The sequence below is a fragment of the Epinephelus fuscoguttatus genome, linkage group LG11 (genome assembly GCF_011397635.1).
Source record: "Epinephelus fuscoguttatus linkage group LG11, E.fuscoguttatus.final_Chr_v1".
NCBI classification, from domain to species: Eukaryota; Metazoa; Chordata; class Actinopteri; order Perciformes; family Serranidae; genus Epinephelus; species Epinephelus fuscoguttatus.
In genome coordinates, this window is record NC_064762.1 from 26,838,306 (window position 1) to 26,855,951 (window position 17,646).

At 41.1% G+C, this 17,646-nt stretch overlaps 1 protein-coding gene, 1 long non-coding RNA gene and 1 other non-coding gene across 3 annotated transcripts in view; 1 reads left to right on the forward strand and 2 right to left on the reverse strand.

The window, feature by feature from the left end:
- The first annotated feature begins 1,932 nt into the window (after positions 1-1,932).
- LOC125897481 (uncharacterized) lies at positions 1,933-11,119 on the forward strand. Its single transcript, XR_007450434.1, has 3 exons — positions 1,933-2,061; positions 10,512-10,686; positions 10,984-11,119. It is a non-coding gene; the product is annotated as an uncharacterized LOC125897481 (long non-coding RNA).
- The window catches only part of scara5 (scavenger receptor class A, member 5 (putative)), a 104,801-nt gene continuing 89,209 nt past the window's right edge, over positions 2,055-17,646 (reverse strand). Inside the window, exons 11-12 of the mRNA XM_049590823.1 lie at positions 12,762-12,950; positions 2,055-2,526 (exon numbers count right to left, since the gene is read on the reverse strand). Of these exons, the coding sequence (XP_049446780.1) occupies positions 2,393-2,526; positions 12,762-12,950 (323 nt within the window). The 3' untranslated portion in view covers positions 2,055-2,392. The remainder of the gene's footprint in view (positions 2,527-12,761; positions 12,951-17,646) is intronic.
- LOC125897665 (U5 spliceosomal RNA) lies at positions 10,339-10,453 on the reverse strand. Its single transcript, XR_007450465.1, has one exon. It is a non-coding gene; the product is annotated as a U5 spliceosomal RNA (small nuclear RNA).

Genomic DNA, 17,646 nt, shown 5'->3' on the forward strand with positions numbered 1-17,646 from the left:
TTTTAAATTGGATGCCACTTGTGGGAAAAAACACTTGCTGTGCCTTTTTATTGTTGCCAGGCAACCACAGACTCACCTCCTTCCTGTGTAATCAATCTACCGTTTATTTATTTATTTTATTTATTTGACAGTAATTAGTATCTAGTTCTTAAAATGTTGAGGCAGAGGGTACTTGCTGTAGCTCTGGTTGAGGATGAGAGACTCTCAGTTGGACACAGGGAAACGGAGATCTGTGTGGGTACATGAGACCCTAAAAAAGAGGGTGGATCACGGGGAGTACCACCAGTTGGTCCAGGAGCTTCACCTCCATGACTGCTGTTTCCGGGTATATATTGGGATGACTCAGGGGCAGTTTGACAACCTGCTGTCTACTGTCGGGCCGTATAGCTCTGGGTATCCAGCAACTCGAGGAGTTCAGAGCACTCTGGCAAATATAGCAGGCACCTAGAACGCAGAAACGCTAGGCGCGTCGCAACACAAAAATTGCCAGCAAAAAGCTTCTTTCTCACAATAACAAAAAGCCTGTTAAAACAGCTGTTAAAACGCCTTCTGTGTGATCAGGGCCTTACACATCCAGCAGACATAGAATAACATTAATTTGAAGTCGTGTTTCTGTCAACCTGATGGATGTAAGTCCAATATTCATTCTCTTTTTAGCTCTGTTTTGGTCTGCACCAGTGATACTCAACTTATGATCTGTGGGCCCGGCACCTGTGATAAGATGCTGGGTGACCCACCAACCATTTTCCAATTCAGAATATGAATAAATTGACTCACACTGGGAATTTTAGTACTTTGAATGTAAATGAGGTGCCAAATGTGCCAGCTGGCACAACCACGCATTATGGGTATAAAATACTTGACTGCAAGATTAACAGTGCATCAATCTTCACAAGAAGCTTACACCCTTTTGTGGCGCTAAGCTATGAAGACCAATGCAGACAAGTAGAAAAAAGAAAAAAAGAAAAAAAAAAATGTGCCAGCTGGCTACAACCTGAATGTCCTCAAATCCTATAAACGCTCCTGCGTACACCTGATATGTATGATATGATACTTCTAGGCAAAGATGAGTGAGGACAGCAAATATCATAAGGCTAAAAACAGGAAATTTGTTTATATATATATCTATATATGTTTTATTATAAATTGCCTCATGGCCTCCTGTCATTTTGTAAAAGTGGCCCCTGGGCAAAGCAAGTTGAGTATTGCTGGTCTCCACCAACATCTCAGAAAAATATTGGGCTTATTATCTGGTAAAAGTTCACCAGCTTGTCAATAACTTTTTGTGTCTGTCTTTTGTCACTGGGCAGGTGACATAAAGAGGGTTTGTGAGAACTTTTTTTGACCAAAAACAGCTTAGTCTGAGGACTGAACCCCCACCCCCCCAAAAAAAAAACCAAATCAAAACACCAAAACAATAAGCTATGTACAGATGTATGCTAGGTATTAAGTCTCTGTGTATAAAAAGTTTCACACGATTACGCTAATTAAAAGTTAGCGACACTAATGTACAAATAAAGGCAGCAATTTGCCAACAAAGGCAAAGGAGGGGAAGACTGCTAGCCAGCAAACATAGATGTAAACAAAGCATGATTCAAAATATTCTGATTATGATTAAAAAAATGCCTTGGAAAGGTTTTATGATGAAGGAAATGTACTCAACATGTTTGTTAGACTTCAAGGATACACATTATCTAGTTTTAACTCGCCAGCTTCTGACCTGCAAATCATCAAACGACTGCTTCCTGGGTAATGCTATATGATAGTATAATAAGGCAACTCTGTGTATGTCAGACATCACTCAAAAGCCATTCCTGCCCAATACTGTGAGGAGCAGCTGCCTGTAAATGAAGGATCAGTTTGACTCCGTCATGTCTGTTTCTTTATGTGCTGTTTCAGTGCCTCAGACACTTGAAGACAAATGAAGGCACTGGGATGATGAAGTTGTTGGATTAGTTTCTAATCCACACCAGAGGTCAAAACAACAATCCTGACCCCAGACGAGCCTCCAAGGGCAGATGGATCCTGTGAAAGCTGAACTTCAGCCCTCATTGAAGAACGGTGAGCTCTGTAATTCAGAGTGATGAAGAGTCCTGTCGTGCAATCTTCCCCAGCTCATATGGTTCAAAGGTTGAAAATCTGCGCTTTTTCTTTTCTCCCATGATCCAGTTTTGTAGCAAAAATGATCAAATGTTTAATCATGAACTTTCCAAAAAAGCTGTCGATTTAGTTCGTGCACAACATGGAGGTTTGTCACTTTGTTTGCAGGTTAAAAACAACTCACTGCAAATGTGTCATTCCTGGCGATGGTTGGACGTTGGGCACCTTGTAGCTTTTCAAAAGTTGAAGGCACTGTTAGAGATGCTTGCAGCAGTGACAGGATCATAAAGGTTTAGGTGACGCAGGTCACACCAGCATCCTCCACGTGGCCACAATTGGTTTTGCCCCATCCAGAAAACTTACACTGGTGGATGGTGTCTTCAGTCCCTGTACACGCTACGTCATCCATCCAGATCAGACCAGTACCTGCACAGAGAGAGGCAAAGAATTTACACACCGTAGTGTACAAAATGGACAGCAGTAGCCCAGAACGGACAAACCAAACACTGGCTCTAGATAGGGCCACCTGCGTTTTTCAGATTTTTGCATCAGCTTCTGTGATGAGCAGCCCATGCAGTTTACCGGTTTAAATCACCAGGTCCATTTTTTTTGAGAGGAAGAGACCTCAGCGGATACTTTGTCTCACGATCTTAAAGGATCACTAGATCTTAAAGGATCACTTCGGTATTTTTCAACCTGGGCCCTATTTCCCCATGTGTATGTGTGCGATGATTCATGGGTACAACTCGTTTTAAAATTGGTTCAGTATTGAGGGAGGCGGATGCAACTGCAAAACGAGCTAAAATGGTAACGGGGGCAAATGCATCCCGTATAAGTTTGCGCATTAAAAGTGCTTTTTTTCGCCACTGACCGGTTCAGATCACCAGTGCTATCTCTGTAAATAGCATACTAAGCGTTTCCCTTACATCTGGGCTGTGTGACGTCATCTTGCGAGAGCTGGACTAGCGACCCATCTGTGACGAGCCAAATAGCGTTGGAGAAACACTAATTGGAGAAGTGAAACTGCTTCATTTAGACCTCAAAATCTCCTGAACAATGAACACTGAAGGAATTCTAACTGGGAGAAGTTTCAGCTAGTTGTAATCTGCAATCCTCACCACTAGATGTCGCTTAATCCCCCTAAATCTTACACACCTTTCCTTTAAAGGAGCTATATGTAAGAAATATAAAGCAAATAGTCGTAAAATCATCCTAATATGTCACAGAGACTAAGGAATAATGTTCATATAACATACTGATCTCACCGACAACAATAGTACGGCCAGAATATTCGCATTTAAAAAAAATTTTACGGTCCGCAAATCATGTTTATGTTTTGAATTTGTGTTTTGGCCTGTTGCGCCACCCACCGCCGTCCACCAGTCACACAGTCAGTAGAGTCTCAGCATCAGTTACAGTTACGACTGAGCTACAGCAGCACGGCAAGCAGCATTAGCAGTGTCCCGGTACATAGCATGTATGTGAGCCAGCTGCTGTATAGCATACAATAGCATACAACAGCCGGCTCTCTCCTCAGCTGTATCCCGGCAGCAGCGTTAGCAGTAGAGAAGCCGGACTTGTTCGAACGGTCCGCTGGAAAACCGAAGATCAAGGACGTGGCGACGCAGCCCTGCCACGGCAGCTGCCCGTGGCCAAACAAATCAGTCTCCAGCGTGCCGCTGTCCAGCAACCTCGAATCTGTAGGGGAGGGGGGGCGGACACGACTTGCGGCAGTATTTGGAATTTGAGTGCAGTAACCGTTTCGGCCACATTCTTACATACAGCGCCTTTAATTATCTAGTCTTTGACTTAAATTAAATTCCTGCATGTTTTAGGGCAATATTAACTGCAGATAAAAACATACGTAGATTAATTTCTTAACCTGAAACATGTAGCTGTCAGTACCTTTTTTGTCAGCTTCGAGGACGGTCTGCAGGTATTTCCCTCAACAACCTTCCCTAAAACCATCGTCTTCGTTTCAAACACTGTGCAGTTCTTGAAATTTTACAACAGATATATATTATAAAATTATTTATTCTTGACTTTTGCAGTGCTTGGTTTTTCCTTTTCTCTTACTTTGGTTATTTTGACTAATATGCACCAAAACAACTAAAGCAAAATCCTTATATGTGAAAACCTACTTGGCAAAAACGATTGCTGATTCTGATTTGAAAAAGTAGGGCAGCCTGTATGTGTCCTGGGAAGGAAACTCAAAACCGAAATAAAAAGGACTGTAAGAGGTGGAAATTACACGCCTCAACAAACTCCCTTTTCCAGGAAACTCAAAGAGATGCTTCTCATACAATGCAGTACACTGGTAAAAATGTGAAATGCAACAAATGGAAAAAAAAAACCTCATTTCCGTTTTCCGTTCCGTTTTCTCCATCATTACAAAGATCAAAAAATCCCATCTGGACTTCGACGCCAGCGGTCCAAGTTCAGTGTTCCCTCTGATGGCTCATTCATGCATCACTTTCCCTCTTGTTAATCTCCGCAGTCAAAATGATGCAACTGTGGCCAAAGAGAGTGAATTTGTTTACTATTGCTTGTTGGAGCTGCTTGTTAATCACCAGCTGAAGTATGTATGCACCATGCATCGTGTTTAGGTCCAAAACTGATAGAAATCACATGTAAACTAACTCAACATAAACACATCCTGAGTACAGAACATTTATTTGTTGTTGAGGGATGTAGAAATCAAAAACTTCCCCACATTGTTTCCAAAGTAACAAAGTCTTTAGCTGCATTATCATTGTGTGAGAAGAGGATTATGTGGAGGACACACCTGCGGCTTGTGTCCTTCTCTTCTTACATTTCAAGAACTAGTTGTAAATTCTTGTGTTCAGGGGACTTTGTGTCATTATTTCTCTGGTGTTTCTCTGCTTCTTGTCCCAAATGTTATCATTTTAAGAAGGTTAAAGGGTTCAAAAGAAGAATGTTATTAGATATAAATCACAAAGTGTCATCTTTAAGTGTCGTCTTTGTGTGAGTCCTCTGATTGAGACATCAAGTACTCCTCACAGAATCGTTGGTCAAATAATACTGCATCCGGTAATAAAACGCACAGTTCCAGCTGGTAAGCAGAGCTTTTGGCAGTGTTGTTTTTTGCTATAAAACTTTGGTTCCTCTTTGTTAAACTGGGAATCACTGGAGGGTTTCAGAAAGTCCCTTCAGTTTTGAAACAGTTTCAGATGATCGGAGGACATGGTACTCAGCTGTGTGGGAATAAGATTCAGATCAAGAAACATTTGGTTGTACTCACGCGCTGATAAGGCAGTTCAAGGACACACAACTGAGAGGGTTTATGCGCTGTAGGTGAGGAGGGAGGCTGACTCATCAGTGATGCCCTTAAAGCAACATCTGGAGTTGTGTAAATGTCATCTCTGCCGCTCTGCTCTAAATCATAACTGTTTATCAGTCAGGTGTATGGAGACGTCAGTGAGGGGTTTAAACACATTGTAGTGCTCAGAAAGAACAAGATAAAAAAGGGAAAACAAACAACATAACGAACATCATATTGGTAAAGTCACGGATGAGGACGATAAAAACAAGCACAAATCAAAATTCACTAAAAACAGAGAAGTATAATCAAAAGCATTGGTTGTGCTTCGGGCCAGGAGGCTCATGAAGCCAAACTTAAATAATTTGAGCCTCTTAATCTTCCACTTCCATTATTTTCTCTTGTAACTGGCAAAAAGTTCAAGGCACTGTCAAAATCAAGACAACTAAAGAGAATATACCGCCTCATGAGGACCATCTGAAAAACGACAGGACATTGATCCCATTTTAATCCTTATGAGTCCGTTGTACTTAATTTACTTTATTGTCTAACCAGGAAAAACAAAACACAGACTAAGAGGTCGCTAAGTTAATTAGTCAATACTAATTCCAATGGAAACCCAAATTAACTGCTTTCTCATGTCAACTGTAAGCTCCTGCCCCACAGACGATACATCTATAATTCGCAAATGTATTTTAATTGATAATGATGGGCTGGTCCTTCTTAAAGGAACAGAGTGCAGGACTAAGTGGCATCAAGAGGTCAGGACTGCAGAGTGTAACCAGCTAAAGCCTTTCTTATGGGCTAAGCTTGAACTCCCGGATGGGACATTGTTCAGGAGGTTTTTAGCAGGAGCCTTATATCCACAGAGACCTCTTCCTCTATAACAAACGTACCAGGTAATCTAAACCAGTAAAAACAACAATGAAGCTCTAGTGCTGTAATGCGCCTCATCAGCCACCAACCACAGAGTCATCAGCCGAGGAGGGTGTGTCTGCAGACCTGGAGACCGCAGATTCAGACCTGCAGATCTGGACCCGCAGTTCTAGACCCCTTGTATTTTGCGACAGCGCCCTCTATTTCATTGGAAGCCAACATACTATTACAACTATTGAATATGGCCGATGACGATTCAAGTGTGAGTACTGAATGTGAATCATATTATCTTAACTTTGAATAATTAGGGACTCTCTTTTTAAAGTGCACATAACAATCCAGAAAGGGGAAACCACAGTGAAGTGGAGGAGTTTTGTGGAGGATCGAAGGGCAGATGAGGAAGGAAGGGGCACTATTGTTAATATGTTGATATAATAATGTATTTGCTATGCTCCAGAATCTTCAGTATTTCAGTGTAGACTGTGATAGGTATTTAATTTTTTTAAGAGTTTCTGTTTTCAATTTTGTGATATGTTTGATTTCTTTTTTTTCTCTGCAGATCTCCCTGATGTGTGATGTAACCACTGCACACAATAAAACATTTCAAACCATTTCAGTATTTCACAGCCTTTGTTTCAAATTCCCACAACAAAAGTGAGCACTGGACACCCAAGACCAGACACTTCCATATGTTGTAGCGGGTTTGATCAATGCAGTGCAAGTTTTTGGCGTGCTAGTCAGAGCAGTCTGATGAATATTAAGAAATAAAGAACTAAAACAGTTGGATCAAACCATACAGAACAACCAGCAAACAGTAATGATGCAGAACAGCACCCAGGCATAAATCAACAATTAAATCTTGGTATTTTTATTCGGGTGTAATAAAATTTTAAAACTGTAAATTGTAGTAAAGCATTAAAAGTCCAACTTCTTTCAAACAGTGGTGTTTGGGTGAGATGCTGATTTAGTTGCAGTTATACAGCCGTCCAGTAGGGGACGAAAAACAAGGGGTCTAGAACTGCGGGTCTGAATCTGCAGTCTCCGGGTCTGCAGAGACATACTATTGCATCAGCCACCACCACCACCACCAGTGTCTGGACTCCATGGAGAGATTTATTCTGCTGCCGCTCAGATGTCCCTCGATCACAAAATATCTCCTTCTGGTGTCCAAGCGCCAAACGCTTCTGTTAAATCTTAATCAGCTTCTGCACTTTACTTTATTCTTCTGCCTCTCCTGATTGAAATAAAGCAGTTTAACATTAAAACTTTGTGTTTTCTGATGCTCACGTGGAGAAGGGGCTGCTTACTACAGTGGCCGATGCAAAAACGTGAAAATGCAAATGGCCCTATTTAGAGCCAGTGTTGTTTGTTTGGTCTGGGCTACTGTAGAACAACATGGCAATCTCCATGGATAATGCCCAACACCCTGTGTAGATATAAACTCTAATTAGGTAACGAAAACCCAATTCTTATTTTCAGGTGATTATACACGAAGAAATCACACTTATTATATTATATTCCATTTCTGCCAAGATATACCCCTTAATCCTACAGACTGGACCTTTAAATTAAGTTGCTCTGATAGAAGACAAAGGCGTCATATCACTACAACAACATGCTCCTCACTCAACTGACTGAAAAGCCTTCAAGATAACCGATCAAAAAAAATGTTCCCGAAACCTGTGTCTGGTGGCATAATTCCCTGCATCAGCAAATCACACTGTCAAACTGTTTCCTGCTCTTCTGTTGGAAGCACTTTTGTGAACTCTCACTGGGACTTTGGTATTGTTCAGTTTGGACCTTTCCATGTTTTTGCGTCTAAGTGACTGATCCTGTCTGTTCGTTATTGCCTTCCAGCAGCAATTCAACTTCAGAGATGTCAGAACGAGACTTCCTCTTGACCTAGACTTAGACCCAATATCAAACAAACTGCGAATCAGCACAAGGTGTAGGTTTCCATAATGTTGTCAGACACCTATGATACCAATCTGAGCCTGTCAGTGGCTCCTGGCTGCAGCACTCTCTCTCAGTACTGGACCAGTTTCAAAAATTGTTGTTCCCATTAGTCACTTTGATACAAAAAATGGGAAAATAGGCTGCAAGTTAAAAAAATACCAAAGTTTCCCTTTAATTCTTTGCTCAGATTGTTTTACAGAAACTTTAGTTCAAGTTGGTTGTAAAAACACTGCAGCTCTGGTGCCACACTGGGTGGGGTTTTAGTTATGTGTGTGTTTTTGTGTTTGAAAGATTTACTGTATGAAATATGTTCCCTAAAAATGCTGACAAGGGCTTGAGAACTGGTTTGTTTCCAGTCCTGCCAGTTTCAACTTGGCTTGTTTTTATGTTTTAACCACATTAGAGCAACAAGAGTTAGGAAAAGTGTAAAGTTTTGAAGGGTTTAAATCATAATTTGACACATAAACTGTCTGCTGAAACCCAGACTAATAAAATGTAGGTTGACGCCGATCAATTTTATTGATATAGCCCAAAATCCAAAATCCAAAATGTACTTCAAAGGGTTTTATAAACGGTAAAACATCAATTCAGATGAGATAAAAAAATATTTTTTTAACATTCCTCCAGGACAAGCAGATGGAAATTGTTGCTTTTGTTCAAAAACAATGCATATTTTTGTAAAATCTGATCAAAATGTTGCATTTAAAGTCTAATATTGGGATAAAAACAGTAAAAATCAGCATCTCAGCCGAACCATATGCTCCCAACATTCCTGCTTTGCTTCACAACGTAACATAACAAAGAGAAACTGGCTGCAGATTTGACATCTTCAAAGCAGCATGAAACACCAGGCGCACGTGTCTCTGTGCAGGCGTGCACAGGATGGAAATGAGGTATGCACCGGGGAATACATGAGCCCCAGCTGTTCAGCTGCTGCGCCTACTCTGGGTTTGCTTTAATGGACACGGACCTTTAAACTGTTTACTCTGGATCTCAACACAAGTTTTACTGCAGTGTTCGCAGGCCGAAGGGGTCGGACCACTCTCACCAAACTTATGACAAACTTCTCACTATTAAGTGTTGGATCACCATAAACACTGTGTGGGGTTTTAAAGGGAACACCCAGAGATGATTTAGAGAGAGTCACTCAATTTCAGAGTGATTTGAGGGATTTCAAAAGGTTGTCTGAAAATGGGTGCTGACAAAAAACAACTCTATCTGCGTAAACTCAGTCAGTCCTGGATTTTGTTAAAAACATTTTCTCCGTGAGGGTTGATGTCTGTGTCTCCTCACTGATTATAAAGTCAGACAAACTCTCTTCTTCTGTTTCTAGTTATGGGAGAAATCATTGTTCACCTATGCAAAGAAAGATACTATTCAATCATGTAATCATTTACAATCATGTGGTATTTTGTCACCTTGATCGTCTGTACTGTCATTTTATGATGGTAGTTTATACATCCAACATCTATAAACCCTTTTACTGTTAGTAAACAGTATAACGGTTTTGGTGGGTGGGGCTTAGCTGGAGGCAAAACAATTCTCCACAGACATTAGCCAGCGCTAGCTAGCGAGTTCTGCTGGCTTGCTCAGGACAATGGAGGAATTTGAGGCAAGTGGTGCATTAAGAAATATTAACTCCGAGTGCCAGAGCACATTCTGGCACAAACTGGACCTTGAAAATTCGGAGTGCTGTCGGAATGTACCATTCAGTTATCCAGAGAGCACTGCACTTTTAGAGTGGCAGAGCGCACTCTGGGCACTCTGTCTGGGGAAACGGAGCAGCAGAGCACCGAGCGGAGTAAATGTATGACTGACTTTACTTTACTTACTTACTTACTTTATTAATCCCCTGAGGGGGATTGTCAATTACAAACAGGACCTATACATGCACAAAGTGGAGAGATGTCAGAGTGAGGGGGCTGCCCTTTGGTCAGGCGCCCCAAGCGGTTGGGGGGTTTGGTGCCTTGCTCAAGGGCACCTCGGCAGTGCCCAGGAGGTGAACTGGCACCTCTCCAGCCACCAGTCCACGCTCCATATTTTGGTCCGGACGGGGACTCGAACAGGTGACCCTCCGGTTCCCAACCCAAGGCCCTATGGACTGAGCTACTGCTGCCCCAACAAGGCTCAGCCAAATGGCAAAGCCTGCCAAAAATAGCTTCAACTCATTGGTGTTCCTTTCCACGGAAGTCTTTAGTAAAAGGTGAAAGACTTGTGTGTTATGAAAAGAAACCAGAGTAAGACTTAACCGTAGGTGAATTCTTATAGAAATATGACGCTCTGTTTCTTTGACCAACAGGGCTCTCATTTTAGTGAAGAGCGTCAGACTGAATTCACAAACGCACCATGTCAGGTCACTCACTCTACGAGACCACAAGTGTTACTTGAAAAAGTAAACACTGACCAACAGGACCAGACTGGCCGACCCGTATACTGTCACTCAGTGGATGGATGATTTGACAGGACTGCTGAAGGTGGGACGGACGGCTTTGTGGTTGATTACTATGCCATTCTTACAAAGGAGGACGACACTTGAACGGTTTCCTCCAGTTTATTTTGTTATTGAAGCTAACGCTAGCCTCACAGAGAAATCCAATATTTCTCTTAATACCTATCCAAATTTCTGATTAGGTAGACATGTGTTCAAATTCAAGTTTTGAGCCACGACAACATTTTAAGACATTCAGTTTTGGATTTTAGGAACTGCGTGTCAATTCACGCTCATTATATGCATTGCTTCTTGTAATTTTCTTTTCCATTTTGTCCTGCAGGTCGGCCATTAATAGCCAGGTTGATGCCTTGAACCCCAAATTGCTCCCAGTGTGTGTGTGTATGACAAAAAACACAAGTTACTCTGGACAAGCACATCTGTTATTCGATGCCGTGTCATGTACAAATAAATATTTCACGGGGAATATAATGACATTTAGACATAACTTAGTTAATGTATTCCTAAAGGTAAATCTGGGTCTGAGAAATGCCCTGAAAGCCTTAAAAGATGTTCCGAATTTAAAGAAGTTAAACTAAAAAAATGGTGGGTGACTCATCTGAAAAGATATATTTGAATTCCAGATTGTTTTAAATTGAATCCAGCCGGGATGTTAGTCACTGCTGTTGTCTGGAGGTCGTCCCCTGGAACAAAGGCATGTTTTCCCCCAATTTTCCAGACTCATTGGTAACAACTCTGCCTGGACAGAGACTCTGCATGATGTAAGGCTGACTTGGTGAATGAAATAAAATGGAGAGAGGGAAAGAAATAGGGGTAGATGGATATGACCTCTGAGACTCTTTCCTGACGACATCTGGCCTGCATGTCTTTCCCAATAAAAGCTTAATATTAATCCCTGCAGCATTTTAGGGCACTGTCCAGGTACACACAGCAGGGCTGTTGGAGTTAGTAAAAATCAGATCAGAACTACTTCCATCAGTAAATTTCACCCTGGATATGTGCTGTGGGCAAACTAAATTTTACAGATGTCCTGCCTCGATTGAGACATCAAAGAATGATCTAAAGTTAAAGTACCCTCCAATTTATAATAAAAATATTATCTTATCCAGTGGTTCCCAACTGGTCCAGCCACAGGGCCCAGATTTCTTCTTAGTTATTAGTTCAAGGTCCACACAGTTTAATATGTTCTGCGTCATACTTGCGTCCAGCTAATTTGCTGTCTCTTTTAAGCAGCTGTCTGTTAGTCACTAACTCTACAGCAGGAATACGCACCACAAAATAAAAGCTCTGTGCCCGAAATTCACTGTACTTAAAAATACAGTGTGTTTTGTACAAACTTGATATGTTTGCGAGTCACTTGTGGTCCATTCAGAATGGACCTGTAACTGGGACTGATTACTCAACGCCCAAATGGAAGGGGGACCCTAAAAAAGCCTGGAAAAGAACGTTTGGTTTTGTTTGCACTTTTTGAAAAATTTTAAGGAATTAGTGCAATAACTAAATTAAAATTGTCTAAATATTTGGTTGAAAGACTGATCTTTGTCAAAAGATATGGTGGAAGCTCTCTGAGGCTTCTCTCAGCCCTGGCTAGTCCGCCCCTGCACTTGGATTTGTCTCTAAATGCAGCTAGAGCTGAGTGACTGACTGCTTATGCTGCTGAAGCACCAAAGTACAGGGGCAGGGGCCCACAGAGATTGCTTATGCATGGGGCGTACTACGACACTACTTCACTTTGTACCTTTTCTTATACTTTCATTTTATTTTTACTTTTCTGTTCTTTTATAAAAAATCTTGTATAGTTTTGCTGCATATTGCACTACATGTTTACACCTTCTTTTGTGTATTGTTTTTGTACTTTGCACCCTTTATGTAGTCTGAATGTTGCATTATTCCCTCTTTTTGTTTTGCACCAGGATCAGGAGAAAGTTTTGTTCCTCTATATACTGTACTGCACTGTATACATCTTAAAGCAATAGGGGTTCAGTGACTTGTTCATGAAGAATTTGACATTTGAATGGAAGGAGAAAATGACCACCACTGTACAGACCAACATTACAGACATGACGTATGTGCATTGCGTGTGTGTTGACCGTCTCATACCCTGTCCGAAGCGTCCTGTCTTATGGACTTCAGCTGCTCCTGCGTAACCCAGCATCCTACACACTACGTCTCCATCCTTTTTGTCCCAGACGTCGTCACACACTGTTCCCCAGCGACGTTCATGGAAAACCTCCACACGGCCTTCATGAGGACCTGACCCATTCACCAGCCGCACCAACGTCTCCTCCACTGCAACACACACACACACACACACACACACACACACACACACACACACACACACACACACACACAAGCATGCATCAACATAATGATCTAAGTATGCAAATCATGATCTGGCATTTAATCACATTTGTTTCTACTATTTGAAGTGTTTGCAGACAGTTTATTGACTCCACTGAGTCTCCATGCAATAAAATGTTTGTAGCAAACAGCATCATGTTTCTTCGAGTGCAGAAATGCTGAGCCTTTATTATTAATTCCAACATGACTACGCTGAAAGAACACAGGACTCTCTTTCATCCGGCGCTTGCTGGTGAGACTTTGAACTCAGATTATTTTCATTTTGAGTGTTTATGAGTTTAATTAAGCCCTGTAAATCAAACCAATATGAAAACATGCGGAGATGAAGAGGTTATTTTCAACATGCTGCAACAGAATTTATTTTCCGTCAACCACAGAAATACACTTTGATTCAAAAGCAAAAACAAATACAAATATTCCCAACCGAACTTTTTTCTTTCTTCCTCTTACGTAATAAAATTTACAAAAATATCGGTTCTGAAGTTCTTGCCAGAAGTAATTTTTCAGTGTTTGCTGACCATCATAGCCGATAGTCTGGCAACAATCTTGTAAATCCGACAGCACACTGGATGAAAGAGTTTGAAATTCACAACCTTCTTCTTTGCAGCTTTGTGCATCTGTGTGCATTTATCCAGTCCCCTTGCTGGACGGAACTCCAGGAAGTCACTGCTCCCAGTGAAGAAATAGTTGGGCACCCTTGTAAAACCAAGTTGTTGTTTTTACACTTTTTGTACAAGTTCAACAAATGAGATATAATGTGTTTTAGTGAGTGTGCTAATAGGTGGATAATGTGTTATCTTTATCCTGTCTAATCTTTGTGCTAAGCTAAGCTAACTAACTTCTGGATGTAGCTTCATATTTCTTGTAAAGATGTAAGAGACTGCATCAATCTTCTAATCTCTTGGCAAGAAAATTAGCGTATTTTCAAAAATGTCAAACTATTCCGTTAACAGCCTAGAGTAATGGGCAGTCTCTAGCTCAGTGAGTAGAGTGTCCGCCTCCATTGCAGTGGCCTGGGTTTGATTCCAACCTGCGGCCCTTTGCTGCATGCCATCCCCATTCTGTCACTCTCTAGCTGCACTGTAATTAACGCAATAAAATCCCCAAAAAATAATCTTAAAAGAAAAACAAACAAGAGTATTATGGGGATACAATATCAAACACAGAAAAATAGCAAAATAATTGACACAAATAACCAGATATTTTAGAGAAGTTTAAAAGGTTAAGAGGTGAGGAAATAAATAATAAATTAGAAAATGTCATTGGTATGAACAGGGAAGTGAAAAGGGTCTTGTGTTCGTATGTAGCAGAGATAGCAACCTGAAACAGTTATAGCAACAAAAATACAAAGCGAGTAACAAAAAAAAGGATAAAAGAATACATATGTTCTTTATGTTTTTTCAAAGCTACAATAAGCTGCTTCTGCTCTTGTGTTTCTGAACCAAAAATCATTTTTTCCTCATGAGAGCTTCTTGCTGTTAGACATTTGCTAATATCTAGACTCAACTAGAATTATGGTTTTATGGCTGCATGGTTGTATGGCCCTCTCAACCAGTGAAGTTGCAGGTAGACTCAAATGTAGCACTGACAATGCCTTAAATGTGGATGCTGCTGCAAAGAGGCTACAAATTTCAAAACAAGGATGCTTTACACAAATCCTCAATCACAGCTGATCTATACAATCAGCACAGTTTCAAGATGGACACCCAAGGTTAGTGTCACAACTTCAGTATCTGACCAAATGTCTCCTCCTCTCTTCCCTTAGATATGACGTTGTATAATGGCCAGAAAAGTGTTTTTTGCATTATGACATTATGATGTCACAGTGAAGCCGACCTTTGACCTTTTGGATATAAAATGTCATGACTTCATCATTTTATCCTATTACACATGAGCTTGAGTTATGGCCAATATGTTTTGCAAGGTCACAGTGACCTTGACCTTTGACCACCAAATTCCAATCAGTTATCTTCAAAGCCAAGTTGTGCCAGAGTTGAAGAAATTCCCTCAAGGCATTCATGAGATACCACGTTAGTACGTACAGGCAACCCTAAGACATAATGCTTCCAGCCATGGCTATCGCCGGCACAGAGGCAAAATGAAAGCAGGTGAAAATCTTGTTTCGGCCATGACAGCCTCTGTTTGTAGTTTTCCCTGCGAAACATAAAGCAGTTGAGAAAACCTTATTTTAACACAGTGTATATAAGGTTGTGTAAAAAAAACTATTAAAATGCAATGTGTAAACTCTCAACAATGTCCTGTTTGAGCCTGAATGCAGGGAAGAGAAGGAGGGCTCAAGAACTAACCTACATTACAATCAGAAGGAAGTCTGTATGTGTGTGTGTGTGTTTGAGAGTGTGTTTGTGTTAGCAGAGGCTTCATGGATCCACGGTACATCTCGTATTCCTGAAAGTATGCAGCAGCTGTACTCGTATAATTGACTTGATTTATCACCTCTCAGAGCACAGAGAGAAAATAAGAAAGAGGGGTAAACACACACACACACACACACACACACACACACAGTGCTACACTATCCTTGGTGTTAAGACATGCATGCTGACGGAGACCTGTTGACAAAGCGCTGGAGAGTAAAGCCAGACACATTATCTCGACAGGATATTAGTCTCATCAGACCATCATAAATTTGAACTGTGTACCATTTAACTCTCATTAGACAGTCAAGTTCTTTGCACTCACTAGCCCATCATAATTTAATACCTACCATAACATTAAACTATCATATCTGTTGCACATATTTGTTTCATATTCTAACAGAAATCCAGCAAATTAAAACCAGAAATTAAGATGTACTTTTAACCTCTCGTTGTTCTTTTTTTCTTCAGACAACACTGAAAAAGACCTAAAGAGAGGAAAGCAATGGGTGCTAGAATATCACATACTTAGTTTTCAACAAGGAATGAGTAATTGAATACTCAATTACATGAAACAGATGTTGAATCTATTTGTTCACTTGTCAAGTACAAACAGTCCCTCTGTTCTAAATTCCTATGAAGTTGGGTAAAAACTGGAAGACTGTGCTGGCATGAAGATAAATAAGTGTCACAGTCATTAATACCACTTTTAACAACTTTTCTAAAATAGGATACTTTACTTTTAAATGTCCTAACATGAACCGCCTAGGTCACCACACCAAAATGTGCTCCAGTAACAGCAGCAAAGAAAAGTCTTTCCACAAACTTGATGCATATTTTTGCTAAAGAGTGATTTATAGTTATGGTATGGAGTTCATTCAGTCATCGCTAGTCCCTACTGAAAAACAAATTTGCTTTAATCGTGTCAAAAATTTTAGTGGTTCTGGTGAAACAGGATACAAACACAGTAGAGTTCCTCTTTAACCAGCTAAGCTGATGAATTAGTGTTAATATTGGATCTTATTTAAATTGTTTGCTCTTTGCTATGAGAAAATAGTGCTAACAAATGAATCTCGTTGCCAAACAGCATGTTTAAATCAGACACAATTAGGCCTCCTCGATTTGTCTTTTTCAGTCTTGGCTTAAAATGCATTTTAATTTCTAGTGCTGGAGCCTATCCAGCTGACACCAGACTATCACAGGACTGACACATAAGCCCTTTTTAAACAGAAATTGTGCAAATTTGCAGGAAAACCCAATCAGTCTTTTTTCAGCATTAGCTGTATAAAAACAAAATGGGGGAGTGCAGCAAAATGCTGCCTAACTACTTTTGTTTATACAGAATGCGCCTTTTTCGGGGCAATGGGGGGCGTGAGCAAGTAATAAAATGTGTAGGTCAGCGTGTGACAAAAACAGTGACGTGGGAGGGAAGCTGCGGCTGGTCAGTCCTTCAGTGATTCTCTCTTAAGTCGGCCCATTCTTCACCATTCCCATCATCTGACAATTAATGGCCACTTCGTTTGCGAGGACAAGGAGGGCGCGCATTTCCTTGTCTCCTCAGTTGCTCATCTTTACAGTGTCTGTCAGGTTTGTGTTTCCCTCTTGCTACTAGCTGCTCGCTAATTCCTGCTATCAGTTGTTTCCTGTTTATCCACCGCCAGTGGGTCACACGTGCGGCGTCATCAACAGCTCCTCCCACAAGTCATCAACAGTCCCTCCCGTGGCGGAAAGCTGTCTCGGTCTTTTTAACATAAAAGGGTTCCGCCAATATGTCTACCCTGCGAGGCGGAACACTGGGCACCTCGGATCAACTCGCCAATCCAGCTCTGTGTGTCTAAACGCTCACAGCTTGCCAGCAAAACGGCCCAACATTAGCTGAAAATCTGGCAGTGTAAAAGGGGCTATAGAGACAGACAACCATTCACACTCACATTCACACCTACGGACAATTTAGAGTAACCAATTAACCTGCATGTCTTTGTACTGTGGGAGGAAGCTGGAGTACCTGGAGAAAACCCACGCTGACATGGGGCTGCCCTACCCTGAGGTTTAAACCAGGAACCATCTTGCTGTGAGGCAGCAATGCTAACCACTGCACCAACGCACTGCTGTAAACTAGTTTAAGTTAATTTTGTCGGTTTAAAAATCATCATTCACTCACAGATATTTCCCAAGACTTATCTGATGTTTTACCTCAGTGTGTCGTTCAAATTTGTTGCCCATATGTCTGACGTTCTGACTTGTTT